This window comes from Borostomias antarcticus, assembly GCF_949987555.1.
Source record: "Borostomias antarcticus genome assembly, chromosome: 17".
In the NCBI taxonomy this organism is placed as follows: domain Eukaryota; kingdom Metazoa; phylum Chordata; class Actinopteri; order Stomiiformes; family Stomiidae; genus Borostomias; species Borostomias antarcticus.
The window spans coordinates 6,648,930-6,667,758 of record NC_140250.1 but is presented as its reverse complement, the minus strand read 5'-3'; the positions used below and the strand labels follow the sequence as shown (position 1 = coordinate 6,667,758).

Genomic DNA, 18,829 nt, shown 5'->3' with positions numbered 1-18,829 from the left:
CGCTTGTTCCTGACTGCGCCTGTCAGTCTGTCTCACGGTCAGATTCTGGCGGCAGGGTCGGACTCTGCCCCCTGCTGGTGATGGGACTACATTGCTTGTGACTGGGAATTCAATAGCAGGCACAACACGCAACATGTCAAGTGCTACTCCGATGCCGAAGACTCACCTTGGGTCCAGCGGAGCCTAAGTCTCCTTTGTCTCCAGTGTCTCCCTGTGACGCGAAGACAAGATGAGCCAGAACTCATGGATGCAAGTGCAATGAATGCGTTACAGTAGAAAAAAAGATCAAAATAGGTACTTGATTCACTGACCTTTGAACCTTTAGGTCCGGGGTTGCCTGACTCCCCTTGGGATCCCTGGCATTAGTCAGAAAATACATCGTTAGAAGACAAGGAATAGAATGATGGCTATTCCACATTCATGCTTTCTATATTGTATGGCTAGTATGTCTGGAAAATGTCTACCTATAGACCATATTCAACCATTTCCTAAAACACAGCCCTGCTCAACTCTGCTGACGACTTTACGACTACCTCCCCTTAAATGCGATGGCTTTTGATATGCCACAACGGGGATGTAATGAAAATCTGTTTATTTGAACTACAATGAAAGTGGAGTGCCTGCCACTTAAACTGGAAAGATAATTCCCCTCTGGGATTTGTGATAGAAAATGAAAAGGCTCTCAAAGTTGCAGGGGTCTTATCTGTGTTTAGACTGGCCCCAAAAAACACCCGTAGAGTCTGTCTCAATCATAAACCATGGTAAGACCACTAGGGTATGCATTACATGTTCAGACTGACGTTTTGACCGCTGGGGAAAGGGCCATTATTGTAGTAATATGCTGCTGCTCGTTCTCCCATTCAATAGTGGAGTTACTGGAAGTCGGGTTGATCCAAGCTGATTATAGGGAAAGTCGCTAGATGGCAGCAAATACCAGTGATCCTCAATGTGGTTCACTGGCAGGAAGTCGAAATAGTTTGAGATCTTGTTCGGGGGAATGCAGTGTGGTGTAAATCGCGTCCTTGAATGGAATCCTCCTCATGTACGAGTTGGAAACCCAATCTCGCTCTACTCTGTAAACATGCACGTACACACACACACACACACACACACACACACACAAGCACAGACACACAAAGACATACACACACAGCCGTGGCCATACTGACCTTCATCCCGACCGGGCCAGTCTCTCCTCTCTCTCCTTTGCCTGGTGGCCCATGCTCTCCTCTCTCTCCCTGGGGTACAGAGGAAGATGGTACATGGAAGGAAGGAAGGAAGGAAGGAAGGAAGGAAGGAAGGAAGGAAGGAAGGAAGGAAGGAAGGAAGGAAGGAAGGAAGGAAGGAAGGAAGGAAGGAAGGAAGGAAGGAAGGAAGGAAGGAAGATGGTAAATGGACACCGTTCTACCTTAACGGGCAAAGTGCTTTACAATGGCCTCTCATTCACCCACTCACATGCACTCGCATACCAATGGCGGGAAGCTGCCATGCAAGGTGCTAGCCTGCTCATTGGGAGCAATTTGGGGTTCCTGTGTCTTGCTCAAGGAGACTTCGACAGTGTGGCCAGGAGGGGCCGGGATTCGAACTGCCGACCCTGCGGTCGTTCGATGACCCGCTCTACATCCTGAGCCGCAGACGCCCTTGCACCCAGACAACATCCTCAACACTCAGGCTCGTCTCTCCGCTAACCATCGACAGTTTGTGGAGTTCTGACCACCCCGCAGGGTCCTCATTTACAGCATCACCGAGTGAACAATGCACACATCAAACGAACACCACTCGGCTCCTATAGGCTGAAGTCGTACTTTGCTGTGTCAGACTGTGCCTCTAGTCTACAGCATGTCAGACTGTGCCTCTAGTCTACAGTGTGTCAGAGGCCCCTGAGTATAAGATGGTCATAGGATCCAGCTCTGTCCTCCCAAACTACCTCCTCTGCTGTGAGCAGCCAAGCAGGGAAGCCTTTGGATTCCAGTGATTCACAGCGACATAATGAACTGACATACTGAACTGCCATGCGACTCTGAATTGCAGTGACTTGACGGTAGAGGGCGCTGTGTTACAACTCAGTTAGTGGCTCCACTTGACATCTCCTCTGGCAGATGAGTTAAAGGGGAGAGGGTAGCTATTAATGCTCTCAAGTTAACCTTTAGGGTAAAGCATTTGTAATGTTTTACTTCTGATGGTTACGGCCAAAACACAAGATATTTCATTATCAAGTTGGATTTATATAGCGCCCTTCATGATACCCAGAGCGCTTTACAGAGTCCAGTATTCATTCAGACACAGTCATACCGGTGGTGGTAAGCTACATCTGTAGCCACAGCTGCCCTGGGGCAGACTGACAGAAGCGTGGCTGCCAATCAGCGCCTACGACCCCTCCAACCACCACCAACATTCATACGTTGCATGTCTTTATGATGGTGGGGGAAGCCGGAGTACCCGGAGGGAACCCACACAGGCACGGGGAGAACATGCAAACTCCACACAGAAAGGACCTGGAACGACCAGGATTCGAACCCAGGACCTTCTTGCTGCGAGGCGACAGTGCTAACCACTGAGCCACCGTGCTGCCCACAATTACATTACATTCAGTTATCCTTGTAACCAATTAGAACACAATCTGCATACACTGGTCTTACTGCAGCTGAGTGTGTATGCTGTAGGCTACGTGTTTACAGTATGGTATGAAAGGGACAGCCCACCTTGGTTCCCGGTAGTCCTGGAAGGCCTGGCTCTCCCTGGGGGCCCAGGAACCCGAGCTCGCCCTGAAACACAGAGGATGGGGTCAGTGGCACACACACTACTTACTCCCTCAGCCTCTGTAGTGCAGAACCAGTGTGTGGTGAAGACACTCTCAAACAAAGACAGTCTGACAAGAGATGACACTAAACCACAGGTGAGGGGGATGGATCCAGACCACACACAAAACACGCATGCAAATACATACACACAAACTCGCATAATGCATGCACACACTGCACACAAGAGGCTACACATGACAAGCATGCATACATATACATGTACATACATACATGCATACATACATACATACATACATACATACATACATACATACATACATACATACATACATACATGCATACATACATACGGAAAACCAACACTCACACATGCACGCGCACGCACACACGCACACACACACACCTCAGACCTCCCCTGTATCCCCAGACAAGCTGAGTATAATCACAAACAGTACTCCGGCATGGTTATCTCCTTGTTTCACACACTAATGACTCCTCTTGGACAAGCTAATTTCAGCTGAAGGGCTGACTAGACAAGCACCTATTAGAAGCTATAATCATGCCCCACCAAATCGTTTGCTTTCTTGGCCAAAGAATTCAAGTCCTCTGCAAAGTGTAGTAGACAAGAACCCATTTAAAGTTTAGAGTGACAAAACATTTCCAATTTTGGTTCCACTTTACGACTCATAACTGCGAGAACATCGAAGCAGAAACACTCAATTTATGGGAAGTCGAAAACTGTCTATATAACCGTGCCTTTGTAATAATCTGACAGTGAGTGGATACAATGTTGTTATAGTGCAACCAAAGTTGCCACAAGGTTACCAGAGCAGACCGTAGGTCAGGAGGCTATCTCCTGGTCATGAGGCAGTTTGATGTAGGCCTATCACCCCCTGGACAGGCGTAGGCCTACAGATGTGTCAGCCGCGTCGCTACGGACACTCATTCTCTTGAACGGACCCTTCCAGAGGACACTTGTCTTACTCTTAGTTTACTATATGTAAGGAAAGTGAAAATGCCACCGTGCATACATAGGCCTACATGCGATGCACGACGTGAATGCAGGCTACGGCTCGCAAACATTCAGAAAACATGTGAGCATTACATTACCGCTAACGTTATTACCTTAACGTTGTTAAGATTACTAATAAAGCATTCAGTAAAACCAGCGTCGTATAAAAGGAAGGGATTTTATTTACAAGGCCAACAGGTTAGGAGCCAACAGAAAGTGATGCAGGCAAACAAAACCAAAACAGCAACAAGCGTTATTCCCTCATGCCTATAGCGTTAACATGTTATAGGGGCCTAGCGGAGGCACACAAGTGGACAGAGAAACACAACGTCTGTCTGGTTGGGTTGCTGCTGTCTTTTCCAAGCACAGCGCGGTCTAATTTGGAGCTTAATTCCTTCCCCAGGGGACTGCATTTGAAAAACGGACCATTTTGACTGCAAATCGTTGCACAGAACCTGCCAAATAGGTCTACTAGAAACCTGCTGGTGGGCTGAGGCGGAAAAGTCTTTTGAATATTTCCAAATCACTTTGTTCTATAGCCTAGGCTACGACGAGCACACCTGCTGTCCGTCACACAACCCATTCCACCTCCAGTAAAACCATCAACCGCTCCGTTCACTCGAGCGGAGCGAAACTGAAACGCTTCCGCCCGAACGAAAAAATCATCGTAATTGCATTCTGTAGGCTAATGAACGGCTGTGAATTGATGCTCTTTCAGATGATGTCGGGGGAAGAAAGAAACGTTTCGTTCTCTGGCACAGCCGCAGCGTTGCCACCAATCAGCACTATTCAGCAGCACCGACTCTCGCTCCCTGCGCTCAGTAGGCCGAGTCTACAGCCAACTCGTCTAGTTCCCTCAAACCTGCGTGGTGTGCAATACTCCCCTTCTGCTGAAATATGACTTATCAGCGGCATCTGTTTAAATTGAACACTAGCCCACTCTTTACCTGACGTTATTTAATAAGCGATCCTTCAGGTGTGTATAAATCACAGCATTAATCACGCATTCCCTTCTTATACTTCAACCAATCTTCACTCAAGTCATTAGGGAGGGCTGCTGATGTAGCCTAAGATAGCCTTAGACAGTTCTCACAGTGTAAGCGACGCAGCGTGGGATACATCTGACTGCTGTGTAGTATGAGTCAACTGGAAGATGGTAGGTGGAGCGGACAAGACTGGGGGCGGACAAGACTGAGGGCGGACAAGACTGGGGGGGATGATTTGGGGGACGAAGATGACACGACATTACCTTAATCCCGGGAAGTCCAGGCAGCCCTGGGAGCCCCGGCTCTCCCTACACACACAGGAAAAGTGTGACATGTTACAGCCGGGCCGAGCTGTGTGTCCCCAGCGGAGGGGTGGGGGCTGGGGGAGGGGGGGGGGGGGGGGTGCTTGCACGGCCAGCCTTCTCTGTCTCTGTGGGCCAAGCAGCTGGTACTAAGGCAGGCTGTATGTCTCTGGTTAAGTTCACTCCAGGTCAGCTCCAGTGGCGGTACATGCAGTCAGATGGGTTCATGCAGTAAAGGGGTCCGATTCATGTTAAAACAGTGAGCTGTGTGTTACATGGTATGTTGTCTGTTAAACTTAAGATTGTTATTGTTTTCGAATTCTGCAAAGAGCGGAAGACGGTCGTTTCAAATCCCCAATGCACATAAAGTGCCAAAGTGCAGAGGTCTTCAGGGCCGAGGCATGAGATCTCTGAGGCATACAATCTTTGACAGAATCATTTAACGCTCTATTAAGACTTTCTATTATGGCAATGGAAAAGAAATATTTTGTGCCACTCGTGAATGAGTAAGTGTTATGGCACCCTGGGCTCGGCAAAAGAGCTATTAACCATTATAACTGCATTATTATGACACCTTAGAACTGTCCTGCCTGAAACAGGCCTACTGCAGTGAGGATCAACAACTGCTCCTCAACCGACTTTATGAGGATACAGGTTGTAAGACGCTTTTTAAAGCAATAGAATGTTAGTGTTAATAAAAAAAACAGTATAAAAATCAAGAATCTGTGTCAGAGAGGGACAAGCTTCTGCCTTGTGCTACAGACCCTGCTGCCTGGCTGGAACCTGTCTTTTTTTCAAGGGGAGAGCGGATGGGGAATTAATTGGGTGTGGCACCGGGGAGTAAATAGTGTTATTAGATGGGGATGCTGATGCAGAGTTGACAGACGCTCTGGCTGTGCCTAGCTAATGGTTCTGCCTCTGCATGGAGAGCGAAACAGGGCAGACACAGCAGGAAAAAGTAGCAAGTCAGGTTTTTTGAAGGGGGGTTTGGGGGGGGGGGGTGAGAAGGGGGAGATCCTTCCTCACAGAAGACCTCTGCTTTACCCCGCGCCTTGAAGAAGTATCCAACCGCCATTTTAACTACTGTACCAGTACTACTCCTGTTCTGCCAACAGATGAAGGGCGTTGACAGATCATAAGTGAGCGCGCCGCGTCACTCCTGACCCCTTCTGACAGCACACACACCCAACACACTGTGTTGCCGCTCACCCAAGTTATGAGTCACTCGCTGATTAGAAAGAGCAAAAAATGTCAGTTCAAGCACAAAACCAAAGCAAGGGAAAGAAGAGGGCCGTTAGTTGCCGCCACCGGTGGTCCACATTTTGAGTTTTTACATCTGGATGATTGACACTAGCCTCAACATCATGCTATGAAATGATACAGTACATAATGGAAAGTAACAGATGTCTTGATAGGAATATATCGAAAATCAGAAAAGTCTAAGATTGAGTTTGAACCAGCCGTCTAATAGTGAGAGGACCTTCCCAGTCATAATGGGGCTCCAGAGAGCATGGCCGGTGTCTGGGTCAGAACGTGTTGCTGTTTCTGGGTTGGCTGGTGATCCACCCCCGCCCTGGGTTTGGTTTCCCAGCACATTCTACCAGTGTGGTTGTGACAGTGCTGTTTGTGGTTCTGGGGGGGGGGGGGGGGGGTTACCTTCAGTCCTGACCGGCCTGGCTGCCCCGGTTCGCCCTGGAATCAAGACAACGTGTTGATGTTCTCACTGGTATCGTCGGAGAGAGGCAACGGAAATAAAGACAACATGACTCAATATACTGTTAGTGTCTGAACGTTCATTCTCACCTTGATGCCCGCAGCAGAGGAGCCCGAGTCGCCCTAAAGGAGACGAAAGATGAGAGCGTCATATCACTCACGTGTCCCATGAGTCCATGCATCTACCCTCTCCTAATCTGGGTACCCAGAAGCTCTCGCTGCGACAAAAAAACCCTGGGAACCAAGCTATGATATTCATGGACACCAGTGAGAATCCGATCGGATTTCAAACCGGATGCTAATTGGCCCGCGCAGATAGTAGTCTGTGTGGAGAGGCTGATTTTGGCCTCTGATTGGTTGCTGATCGCAGATTTCCACTTTTCAAGTATTGCTAGCAAGTCCTGCACTCTAACGAGCTGTGGGTCGCATATCTGGCACACAAGGTGTGATTTGGACTTTCTTCCATGTTAACTCTCACTCTGCTGAGGTTTTTATTACACAAATGGCAAAGTGTATTACCTAAATTAGTTTTTCACGCTCCTGTTGAAATAATGTCCAAATGCAGCTGGATTTGAAAGGTAGGCTAATGCGCTGGCTCCGCCCCTCTGCCCATGTTTTAAGACGTTTGACTCCAGTCTACCCTTTCCTGGACAAGAAGGCTTGATGAGAGCAGGGTCTCTGAAGGTGGAGATATGATGACACACGTCCAGGTGCCCCAGACAAGAAAGTCCCACAGCTCAAATCAGACACACCCGCAAAATGAAGTAACAGGTCTTTTCAGCGGGCTTGTAAACAACCAAAAGATAAGACATGGTGCAGCTATTATACTTTAATTATATTATATTATTATACTCTATTAGACTTTATAGAGGAGAGAGGGACGGGTGTCGAAGGGTTAACCATGTAACTAATATACGTAGGACAGTAGTGAGGGGTTGGGAGAAGAGGTGATGGTTTGTGAGAAGAGAGTGACTTTTCGGGCCTTTTCGCCGCTGGTGCAGGTTCTGCAGTTTGACTTCGCATGCGCCTCATGCCTCAGAAGTTTCTGAAAGAATGCCCCCCCCCCGCCCACACCCACCCCCAACCCCACTTTTATGGGAGCCATTACAATGCATGGCACACACTAAGCATGTTTAATTGCAGCATTTTTTACTCGCAATAAACTGCATTAACGGTTACAGCTGGGCTTGATCGTTCCACTTTCCTTCCCCTCAAACTACTCCTCTTTCTGGCATGTCGTTTTTCCCTTTTAACATTTTAAATGGATGATTTCACAAGTTAACGCCAGCTCGTTGCGTGTTTAATTGAGGCAAAAACAGATCGGACAATCTGAAAGAGGTGGGTTGGTTTCTGGCTCTTTAGAACCGGCACAGGTGCTTAATTGCTCTTTTAGGCCTGGTGGTGAGTGAAAAGCAGAGGCTTTGGAAGGACAGCAGTTGGGCATGTCAGTTTGGCAAAAAAAACGGATTACTCAAGCCTGAACGTCTGTATTCATGTAAAACTATCAAAGATCAATTCTCTTCGATCTTGATACCCAGCAATTTATGATGCAACAAGAAGCAGACATGGAAACGCTTCCAAGCTTCTGTTTTTACTAGATAGAATAATGTCTTATTTTAACATCAAAGTAGGTGCTGATGTGCACCTGTTGGCAGGGACGCCTCCATAACAGGTCTCACATCTGGCCCTATTGTTTAATCTCCACAAAAAATATTGCTTTATCCTCTGACTCAAGCAAGTATTGGCCATGAAATCGATGGGTCTGACTGACTGACTGACTGACTGCATTACTGTAGCCCCTCTATCTTTCACAAATCTGTGTCAACATTTCAGAAAGTCCCCGCAAACTAAGCTACTAAAAACGCAAAGCACTGCTCGGAAATGGCATGCCTGTCACAGTCAACAACAAATTAACACCTAAACTTAACAGTAGGCTACTAACTCACTGGCTTCTGCCAGCGGCATCTGGGAGCATGCGTCCACACAGACTGTGCTAACATGTACAGTATGCGACACAAGCTACGCCCGAAAGAAGAGTCAGATAGGGTTTCTATACAGTTCGGTAAACAGCACCGCTTGGCTTAATCAATCCCAAGTGAAAGAAGGACTAATCAGGGGGAATTAAGGAGTGGCCGCGAGAGCGGACCGAGGCGCCAGCAAAGAGCACTGGAATGTCCCAGTCGGGCCCATTACCACGTCGAAGCCATGGGCAAGTGTCTGGCCCCCGCTGGTACACACAGCGGGGGACTCAGCTGCAGACACGGCAGCGCTCGGCCACAGGCGCCACAACGGACGTGGACAAAGTCGAAGTGTCGCTATACGTGCCGGCACTTAAAGATAATGACACGAAAGGGTGTTAGCCAGTTTGGGCCGGTGAGTCAGGCAGCTCCCCGCCGTGCCGCGAGGCGAGGGCGACCGAGGTGGACGAGGGGGGCTAATCTGCGAGCCAGGAGGCCAGAAATATGTCGGCGACTAATTTTGACTGACGGTGACTAACTTTGACCGTCGCAACCCAAAACGCGGGCAGCCGAGGTTGAGAGCGAGCCGTATCCAGCGCTAAGAGCCATAGTTTATAGGTTTAATCTCCACCTCAGCCTCTCTCTAATGAGTTAGGGCGTGTGCAAGGCCTGGTCGTTTGGGCCTGAGCCAGGTGACTCTCAGCTGGACTGAGAGGTACTGGCGATACCGGCGGCCGCAGCCAAACTCTCACAGCCTCTACCTCCCCTACAGCCAATTAGATGGTTTACTTGGTTTAGCTTTTTCGGGCCCAAAAAATGATTTTTCCACCTCTTGAGGCTGGGTCTGCCTTTTCGAGCAGAGCTAGTCACAGCTAATTTCAAACCTTGTTAAATATTTATACACATCGCACCAAGGTAATTGTTTTAGGAGCGGAGGCCATGGAAGTAAACTCTAAGGGGTTTTGTTTGTGTAGGGTCCAGTGTTGGACATGCAAATGTTGTCAGGAGAATGGTAACAGACTCTATCAAGCTTGGCAAAAGTGCTTATCAAACAAACACTGAGCCGCTTTTCAAGAAATTGCTCCATCACAACCTCTAAACGTGAGATGTTCCATGTTTCGTTACAAACACGTAGGGCCTTCCTCTGAACATTCTTGCTCGAGCCAAGTCCTTTCTGTGTTTATGTTTTCAGAGTTCGTGCGAGACGTGCTGTTATGACTCAGTTCTGGAGGGCCATCTGTGCTGAGGGAGGGTGCCGTGATGCGAACTGGAGCGCCACAGAGACAAGCTCAGCGGTGCCCCAGTCACTTCAGCGGGGGGAGGGGTGAGGAGAGGAGGGGAGGGGAGAGCTTCCGTCACTTAGTCTCTTCCTCACGTCGCCGAACGCCCTGTCAAAGCAATTTGCGTCTGTATCCAGTGAAACTCCCAGCCTGTCTACATGTATTGTTGTCTCTGTCTATCCAGACACACTCTGGAACTGTGTCATCACCCCCCCCCCCCCCACCACCAGTTAATCCGTATCCGCGCTGGACTTGGCATCTCCAGCATGGACCAGCAGCGCTACAAAAGGCCATTGACAAACACATTTTTGGAAGAGCCATCAGACCTCCAAGCCCTCGGTCCGGAGAGGGAGGGGGGATGGGGAGGGGGGGGGGCTCTGGCTGTGCAAGGCCGTGATGCAGTGCCAAACTCTTTCACCGCAGAATCATACCTTCAGTCTCTTCTGATCAACGCTAAGCTACTCTGTCTCCCACAGTGCACTTCGTCATCCAAGTCAAGGCGTATCTCACCAGACCACACATACAGACTAGAGTAGCAGGTGTTGGGCCAGAAAAGGAACACAAAGTTATGGCACGATAAGATGCTATTGAGAAATTCTAACCCACCCACCTTATCCAGTTATTTCTGTTGTTCTTATCCATTCTAACGGTAATAATGAATCAAGCCTGTCTATCTGTCTGGTGGCCGATTGGTCTGTACACAGGGACTATGAGTCATGCCTCCATTTATCTTAAAAATAATTATTCCCACCATATGTTCGCCCTTTTGCATTTCAGGGAAATAATAGTCAGGCACATTAATAGTCACAGTCACGTTTTCCTCCTGACAAACTAGCACGCATTTAACAACAGATGGGGGGTGGGGGGATCTAAACTCTCAGTCTAAACTCGCTTATTCAACTTGTAATGACTCCTACTGTATTACTGTTACTGAATAAAAGAACCAAGTCAAACGTCACAAGGACAGACGTGTGCTATCAGGGATTTCAGCAACTATGCTGTGGGAGTTTTGATTCCCTATGGCACTCAATTCAAATCTTCAGCCCTTCAGAGAAACCGCTTCACATGCAAGGTTTTACGACAGCAAGGTAGACCAGATCAAAGTCGTCCTCCGGCTGGGAGTTTTTTTTATCGCCCTTCACTGTCTTTGTTCACCCGTTCTCCACGGACGGACGATGTCCTCGTCGGTTTCCTTCCATCCTTGTCTTCCTTGGCAACGGCAGCGCAGCCGCATTTAAACCTGAATATCAATAAAGTTGTTTCGACTCTGACCATCAATAAATTGACTGTGACTATTTCAGCACACTCCTGCTTCTGCTATGCTGCTGGGCCATCAATAATGCCCCCCATCTCTCTGTCTCTGTTTCACACACATGCATGCACGCACACACACACACACACACACACACACACACACGTATGGGCAATATTTGTAGTAGGTGCAATCAACTAACCAGCCAAATTAAGTGCACTCATGTATCAGTCAGGAAATAACTACGAATTATTGTTTTGACATAATGCATTGTGTTTAAAGGCAAACGCGAGCCTGAACCTACGACTTCGATACAGTGAGTCCTGCAACACAACACTCCTGTTATTGGAAGGGTAAGCAACTACACAACCGTTTAACCAGGACATGCCTCTTAAGTGTGGCGAAGCAATTAACTCCACTTAGCAACTAGGGAGGGAGGGGGGGTCGAGAGAGAGGGAGAGAAAGTGCTACTCTGGCTCCATTCACATTCTGCTTCTGTTGGTTAGCATTAGCACTGTTGGTAATTGCTGTTAGTTATAGAACTGTTGGTTATAACATAGCACTGTTGGTTATAACATTATCACTATTGGTTATAACAGCTCAGTTGATTATAGCATTAACACTGTTGGTTAGGCTATACCATTAGCACTGTTGTTTATAACATTAGCACTGTAGGTTATACAGTAACAATAGCACTCTTGGTAATAACATTAGCACTGTTAGCATTAGCACTGTTGGTTATAACATTAGCACTGTTGGTTAACATTAGCACTGTTGGTTATAACATTAACACTGTTGGTTAATTAGCACTGTTGGTTAACATTAACATTGTTGGTTATAACACTGTTGGTTATAACACTGTTGGTTACCATTAGCACTGTTGTTTATAACATTAGCACTGTTGTTTATAACATTAGCACAGTTGCCCTTATCGACAACCAGACTTAGTTCAAATGTTGTTGTGCAGGACATGAACACAGACAAAGTTCACATTTACAAACCTTCTCTCCAAGTTCACCTTTGAGGCCATCTTCTCCCATATCACCCTGCGATTAAAGAGCAGAGAGGAAGCAGGTCAATACGGTAGCATGAACATCACTCAACACCAGTATAAGCACTGGTACACAGTAGGCTATGTCATCGGTGGATTTTAACACCTCGACTGTCCTCCATTAATTCATTGTATGTCCCATTGTTGGTAAACAGTAGGCCTGGAGTTGAGGAACACTGCAGCTCATGGTAAACCTGAACAAGGCCCTCTGTGTGACTGCACACGACTGCGCCAGTGAACCGGATCTCGGCTGCCTCCTCCCGCCTCTCTCTCACCTCCCACTCTCCCCGCCAACAACAGCATAAGAAGCCCTCAGGGCAGGGGCTGCTGGGTAATCTCTGACTCTGGGGCTGATTGGGCTCTCTCATCTCGTTACCGAGTCAACACCACTGACTCAACTCACGGCCAGAATACAGGAGAGCATAACTGTGTACTATACCTTGTGGAACTCTCTTTTTCAGAAGCCTATCGGGGCTGTGTGAGGTTGTTAGGGATGACGGGGTGGTACAGGGTTGTATATGATAAGGTAGGCTAGTTACTATTATGCAGTGGTGTAGTGGAGGGTATACGGAGGTATATATCGAGTATACCCACTTCTTTATCCATGGACCCTCAGTATACCCACTTCTTTATCCATGGACCCCCAGTATACCCACTTCTTTATCCATGGACCCTCAGTATACCCACTTCTTTAAATATCACTAATGTAACCATTTCTGCTACACTTCTTCAATCAGAGTATACCCACTTCTTTACTCACCACTACACCACTGCTATTATGGTATTATGGTGGTATTTTGTTGTGATATAGTCAAAGACAATAAAACCGGTACCATTAACCCTTGCGGGAAGAAAAGCACGCCTCTAGCAAGAATATGAGGAGTGGGAGAGGGACAGTGTGGACCTCGTCTGATAATGAAAGCAGAGCTGTTACCTTTTCACCTTGCTCTCCCATTTCACCCTGTTGGGAAAGAAAGCAGCGTTAAACACACACACAGCAGTTCTGAGAGAAAGTGGAGCTGAGTGTTGGGATTGGAGGAGGGGGGGGGGGGGGGGTTTGGCAGCTAGTCCCGGTCAGATCATATCAGGGATTAAATTCACATCAGATTATAGAAAGCCAGACCTTTGCTTTACGCTGTCCTGCACTTTAAAATAAACATTTGCGTTCCCAGACAAGGTAATGAAACCGGACAACACAGATGGAAAATTTCATTGTTTTACCATATGTCAATATAAAAACGATTTTTGGGGGAACATTTATTTCAGAAATAATTGAATGAATTGTTCTCAGGAATTGGATGCCATTCCAATGTCATGCCAATGTGCTTGATGGCAATGTTTCAGTAAATGTAAGCAGACTAAAATAAAACATGTCTGAATTGAAGATAAATGATTCAACACGGATGGTACAGAGAATTAATTGAGCAGAATGTTTAACCACCCCCCCAAACAAAATGTCTGTTCTGGTGCTCCCAGGCTCAGTGTGACGAACGGACTGAATGAAGCATGAAGAATGCCAGTTGTAAAAGGAGGGATATAATTTAAAAAGACCAGCATGATTTCAATGACAAGACGTAGGGCATGAGACATGTGCCACAAACCTTGGCGCCAGGGATTCCATTTACTCCGGGAGTACCCAGCTCGCCCTACAGGCAACAACAACACACAATGGCTAGTTCACCACTCACTCCTCCATTTCCAGAAGTCACGTGAACTCTGCAGGATGGCCACATTGGATCCCCCCACAGAAAAGAGACAAGCCCAACAAAGGGTTAAGTTTGACAGAATAACATCTGTGTCATACAGGAGGACACACTTGAACTGCAGTATTCACTTCACAGTGCATGGTACTGTATGAAGGCAACCTGGAGTAACAAGGGTGAGGTCAGACATGTGCCCCCGTTACCGTTGGCAGACAGGAACCTGGGCTGTATACTGGGTGGAGGAATGTGCCCAACAGGGAACCAGAGGCCCTGTCTTTTAACCCTTTCGACACGACTACGTCACCGGCAACATTTTAAAAATATCTAACAAATATTTAATAATATTAAAAAAATATCTAACAAATCTAAAAAATTCCTCACTCCAACACTTGCTGAAAGCTGAGAAACTGCGCTTTCTAGTATTATAGGGAAAATCCAATTAATATTTGAAATGTTGTCACTGTACTTTCAGGGTTACAGGGTTAAATGTAGCCTTTATACTGTATACTGCAGTACAGTCAGATGAGCCTTGCCTCCCCCCAAAAAAGTCTCAACAAGAAATAATGGCGTTGGCTTGCCATGCACACAGATTGACTCGTTGTTCCGTTTGTTCTTTGTCCACCAAGTCAAATCTATTGCATATGTCCGTGAACAGGCTAGCCGTCTGCTAGATCAAAGTTAGCTTGAAATGATTTGTACAGATAGCTTGATTTATGTCTTTATTACTGAAGACAAATGACCACACCCTTGGGAAATAATCTGCACTACCACACAGCATAGCAAAAGAGCACAGGCAATTTTAATGTTTTTTTTTTTTTTAACGCTGGCTAACTGCTAAACACTTGGTTAACTGCTAAACACTGGCTAACTGCTAAACGCTAGTTAACTGAACACTGGTTAACTGAACGCTGGTTAACTGAACGCTGGTTAACTGCTAAACCTTGGTTAACTTCTGAACGCTGGTAAACTGCTGAACACTGGTTAACTGCTAAACGCTGGCTAACTGCTAAACGCTAGTTAACTGAATGCTGGTTACCTGAATGCTGGTTAACTGCTAAACCTTGGTTAACTTCTGAACACTGGTTAACTGCTAAACGCTGGTTAACTGCTAAACGCTGGTTAACTGCTGAACGCTGGTTAACTGCTAAACGCTGGTTAACTGCTGAACGCTGGTTAACTGCTTAGAGCTGATTTGTTCTAAAGAGCAAATGAGGACCAATTGAGAGACTTCCATCTGTCACCAGAAGATAAGCTAAGATAAGCCCTTCCACAGCATGGACACAACTAACTTTCTAAAAACTTCCTGACAGCGCAAACATGGCTGGAGAGGTAATCCTTCAGGGCAGTGATTTATTATTATTATTATTATTTATTTATTTATTTTCACCATGCAATTCAGGAGTGGGCTTATGGTGAAATAGTCCAGGCCCTACGTGTGCTGTTCAAGAAAAGTCTTAAAATGAGGTTGAAGAATAACAATGTGTTCACAATTAACGTTAAACTTTTCCAAATGATTAAAAGCTGCAGTGTCTGGAGAGCACCCCATGCTAGTAAAACACATTGATCTTTCAATCATCAGCCGGCATATCAGAGTCACTGACATAATGCTAAAATATTCTTATAAACGAGGGCATTTGATTCAAATGTCTCAGATTGGAGACTGGCTCATTGGAATCAATATCTACAGATCAATGAGCGGTTTACAGCTGAACCTCCTGCCGGAGAAGACTTAAGATTCATTTACACTCAGTCGACAAGTGTCGTACAACAAATGTATGTCAACAGAAAAAAAAATTCGACTGACATTTACCATTGTCCATACTTCAATGAAGTGTCTGATCACCTCCATGGTAACTTGCAGACGTGTGGCTGAATGATCCATGGCAACGAACGTGCCTTCTATCTAGCTATCCAATCACAGCTGTGCGATGAAAGTGATGCCGTCGGCGACATTAGAAAGTTTGGTAGGTGCAAGACACCCCTGTCCCACACAAAAAAGTGTCAACAGTGACGTCATTTCTGTCCGTCAGCACTTTCAAAAGTGTGGTACGACAAAGTATAAATTGGCCTTTACAGTATGACTGATTGGTTCTCGAACACCTCAGTGATGCATTTTCATGGGCCTTGGCAACTTCCATTCCTACGGTAACGCAAGCATGGAATAAGAACTGGACCCACAGATTTATTTTCTGCTAAGTGAGTACGGTTGGTTGCCACTTCAAAATGAACCATAGCCCAGATTCCTCTTAACTCTGTGCCGAAAGCTCCTTTCATAATGTTTTGACACGCTTGCTGATATTACCAAGATGGCGTCTTTTCAGATCAGCGCCTTGCTCCCTTTCTGGCTCTCCAACCCACGTCATGCCTGTTTGCACTGTGAGTCAGTATTTCTCCCTTAATAATGTATTTCTTTGAGTGAGAGTGAAAATAACCTTGCAGACAGCTTACACCATCTTGCTTCCAGGTAGAAAGTGCAGCCCAAGGCGTTTCTGACAGTGTCGTGCAAAGCTTGTATCACCAAAATGGAGATATAAGGTTTCCGCCCCACAGCGATAGGATAGTGGTTTGAAAATGTCAGAATCCACGACAGAATTCCTCCACAGTCGCAGCTATGATATTATAAAAGAAAGCAGCACAGTATGAAATATCTGCTTGGCAGAATATTGAAATGAAACCTAAAAATAGTTAAGGTTGGGAAGGTGTGGGTAACCTTTACATAGTGTATGCTGTGTAACTACTGTAAATAAGTAATACAAATATGGTTCAGTTATTATGTTTCTATCCAGTCTGTCATGTTTTTTAGCTGTAATTAAATGATCTTACCTTCAGTCCGTCCACTCCTGAGACGCCGGGAGGGCCGAGCGAACCCTACAAAGAAAAACAATCATAGTATAAATGACCAGAAAATCACTTCAAAATACATTTATTACAATTGCATCTCCATGGAAAGAGAAGACGAGGTGGGGGAGCGCCATAGCTACTCTGTGTGATGTTTGAGGAGTCAGAGGCTTGAAGCTGGGCTGAATACGCAGGAGAAAGTTCAATATAAATTTCAATGAGCAGCATTCGATACGCCATTAGTCATGTTTTTTTTTTGTGTGATTCCCAGTAGACTCTGTGACGCTGCATTCTGTTCTCTGAGGGCTGCCATTAGTACCAGTCTGACAAATACCTCCACCACGATCCGCCTCTTGCACCGCGCCGCCCTGCCCAGGAGAGAGGACCGCGGCAGGCCGCCAGGCCTCTGTCGCTAGACAAACTAACACGAACAGGCTGGATCAAAAACCGGCAGGCAAACATACCGGGACGGCCGTCCCATACCCCCCCCCACCCCCCCCCAACCACCCACCCAAACCCCCGTTCTTCATCACTAGGTGAAACTGTTTGATGACCTCACAACACCCAGCCAGGGCAAACATCTCACATCGTATTTTAAGACCTGCGAGATTAGGGGGACATAAGACAGGGAGGAGTTTGGGAGTGGGGAGATGTCTAGCCAGATGGAGAGGGGCGACGAGGGTGGGGGTGGGGGCATGTTTCTGTTATGTTTGCACATTCTCCGTGTTCTTGTCTAGACACGCAATGATTTAGACTCGGAAGACGTTACGAGTTGGGTTTAATGAGCTCCCGCTTTTTTGCATGGTGGTGCTAACACGTGTGTGCTATGTGTGTGTGATCCTCTGCTCCATAGCAGGGGATGATATCCCCCAGAGGGCCGAGCACAGCCTCAATCCAGACTAAACTCCACTGAGTGCAATGTTAGGTCACTCGTTGGTTTTATTTTTATTATGTGCATATATCATTTTCAATGTACGAAACATGACTCATGAGTCATTAATCTAAATACTTCTTACTATCATTATTAACCTGACGCGCCAGATGGTTTGCTTCACATAGTCATCTGGGAATTCTCTGTTGGAAACTGTTTGGAAAAGAGTAGGCTCTTTCAAAAATACTTGGCAAGTGATTGGATGAACCATCTGTCGATCACTGTCTATCACGCGCTATAACGTGTGAGCTCTCAAAATCAGGATGGTCTCACGAGGCTATATCATTATAGCCTTCCTACCATAATCTGGGTTCAGTGTAAGGTTACATCGGGGTTAATATATGGACTTGCGGACATGGCTGATGTGTCATTATCACAGCATGTTATCCACGTCCCCCTGGCTTGATCTGTCCAGCGACAGATGACAGCGAAGAACAGACGTGTCTGATTGGGTTCATTTGGGAAAATACTGGCAGCTTCCTGATGGGTGGACGGGACACATCTGTTCATCAACATCAACACAATATGGGATCGGCCTGGGGCCTAGTACTCAGAGAGACTATTGAATCTCTCTCTCTCTCTCTCTCTCTCTCTCTCTCTCTATGTATCTATCTCTTGATCAGTCATGAGTAAGAACAGTATGTGTTTTTGCTGTGGTTTAGAGGATGAATCATGAGTCAAACACATGACTCGGCTTCTAAATGGCTAAAGTAAGAAACACTTTAACTTGAATAAGGACAGGCACACACTATTCAGACCCTACCTTGATTCCTGGAGGCCCCTCGGGTCCCTGGAAGAAAAGAGAGAATATCTTCTGAAAACATGGTAACAAGGGAGTGGTTGGCCTGGTCTGTGGAAGGCATCATGTTGTCACTAACATTTAGGGGGCGATCACACCTGGGAAAGACGCTAGAAACTAGACGCTAGTAAAACCAATGATTTCCTATGATACGGCGCGTCTGACTGCCGTTCCGGCGTCTTTTTCGATGGGCGTCTTTCAAGCGTCTTTTCTTGCAGGCGCGTCAGTTTTGACACGCGTTT

The 18,829-nt window shown here is 46.6% G+C and overlaps 1 protein-coding gene across 1 annotated transcript in view; it reads right to left on the bottom strand.

Annotated features, from left to right (window-relative positions):
- LOC311320420 (uncharacterized protein) overlaps positions 1-18,829 on the bottom strand; it is a gene marked incomplete at its 5' end in the record, with an annotated part of 161,291 nt that overhangs the window by 20,849 nt on the left and 121,613 nt on the right. The window contains 10 exons of the mRNA XM_084452154.1: positions 167-211; positions 312-356; positions 1,170-1,238; positions 2,703-2,765; positions 5,024-5,068; positions 6,719-6,754; positions 6,866-6,898; positions 12,267-12,311; positions 16,843-16,887; positions 18,552-18,578. Coding sequence (XP_084308280.1) covers positions 167-211; positions 312-356; positions 1,170-1,238; positions 2,703-2,765; positions 5,024-5,068; positions 6,719-6,754; positions 6,866-6,898; positions 12,267-12,311; positions 16,843-16,887; positions 18,552-18,578 — 453 coding nt within the window. The remainder of the gene's footprint in view (positions 1-166; positions 212-311; positions 357-1,169; positions 1,239-2,702; positions 2,766-5,023; positions 5,069-6,718; positions 6,755-6,865; positions 6,899-12,266; positions 12,312-16,842; positions 16,888-18,551; positions 18,579-18,829) is intronic.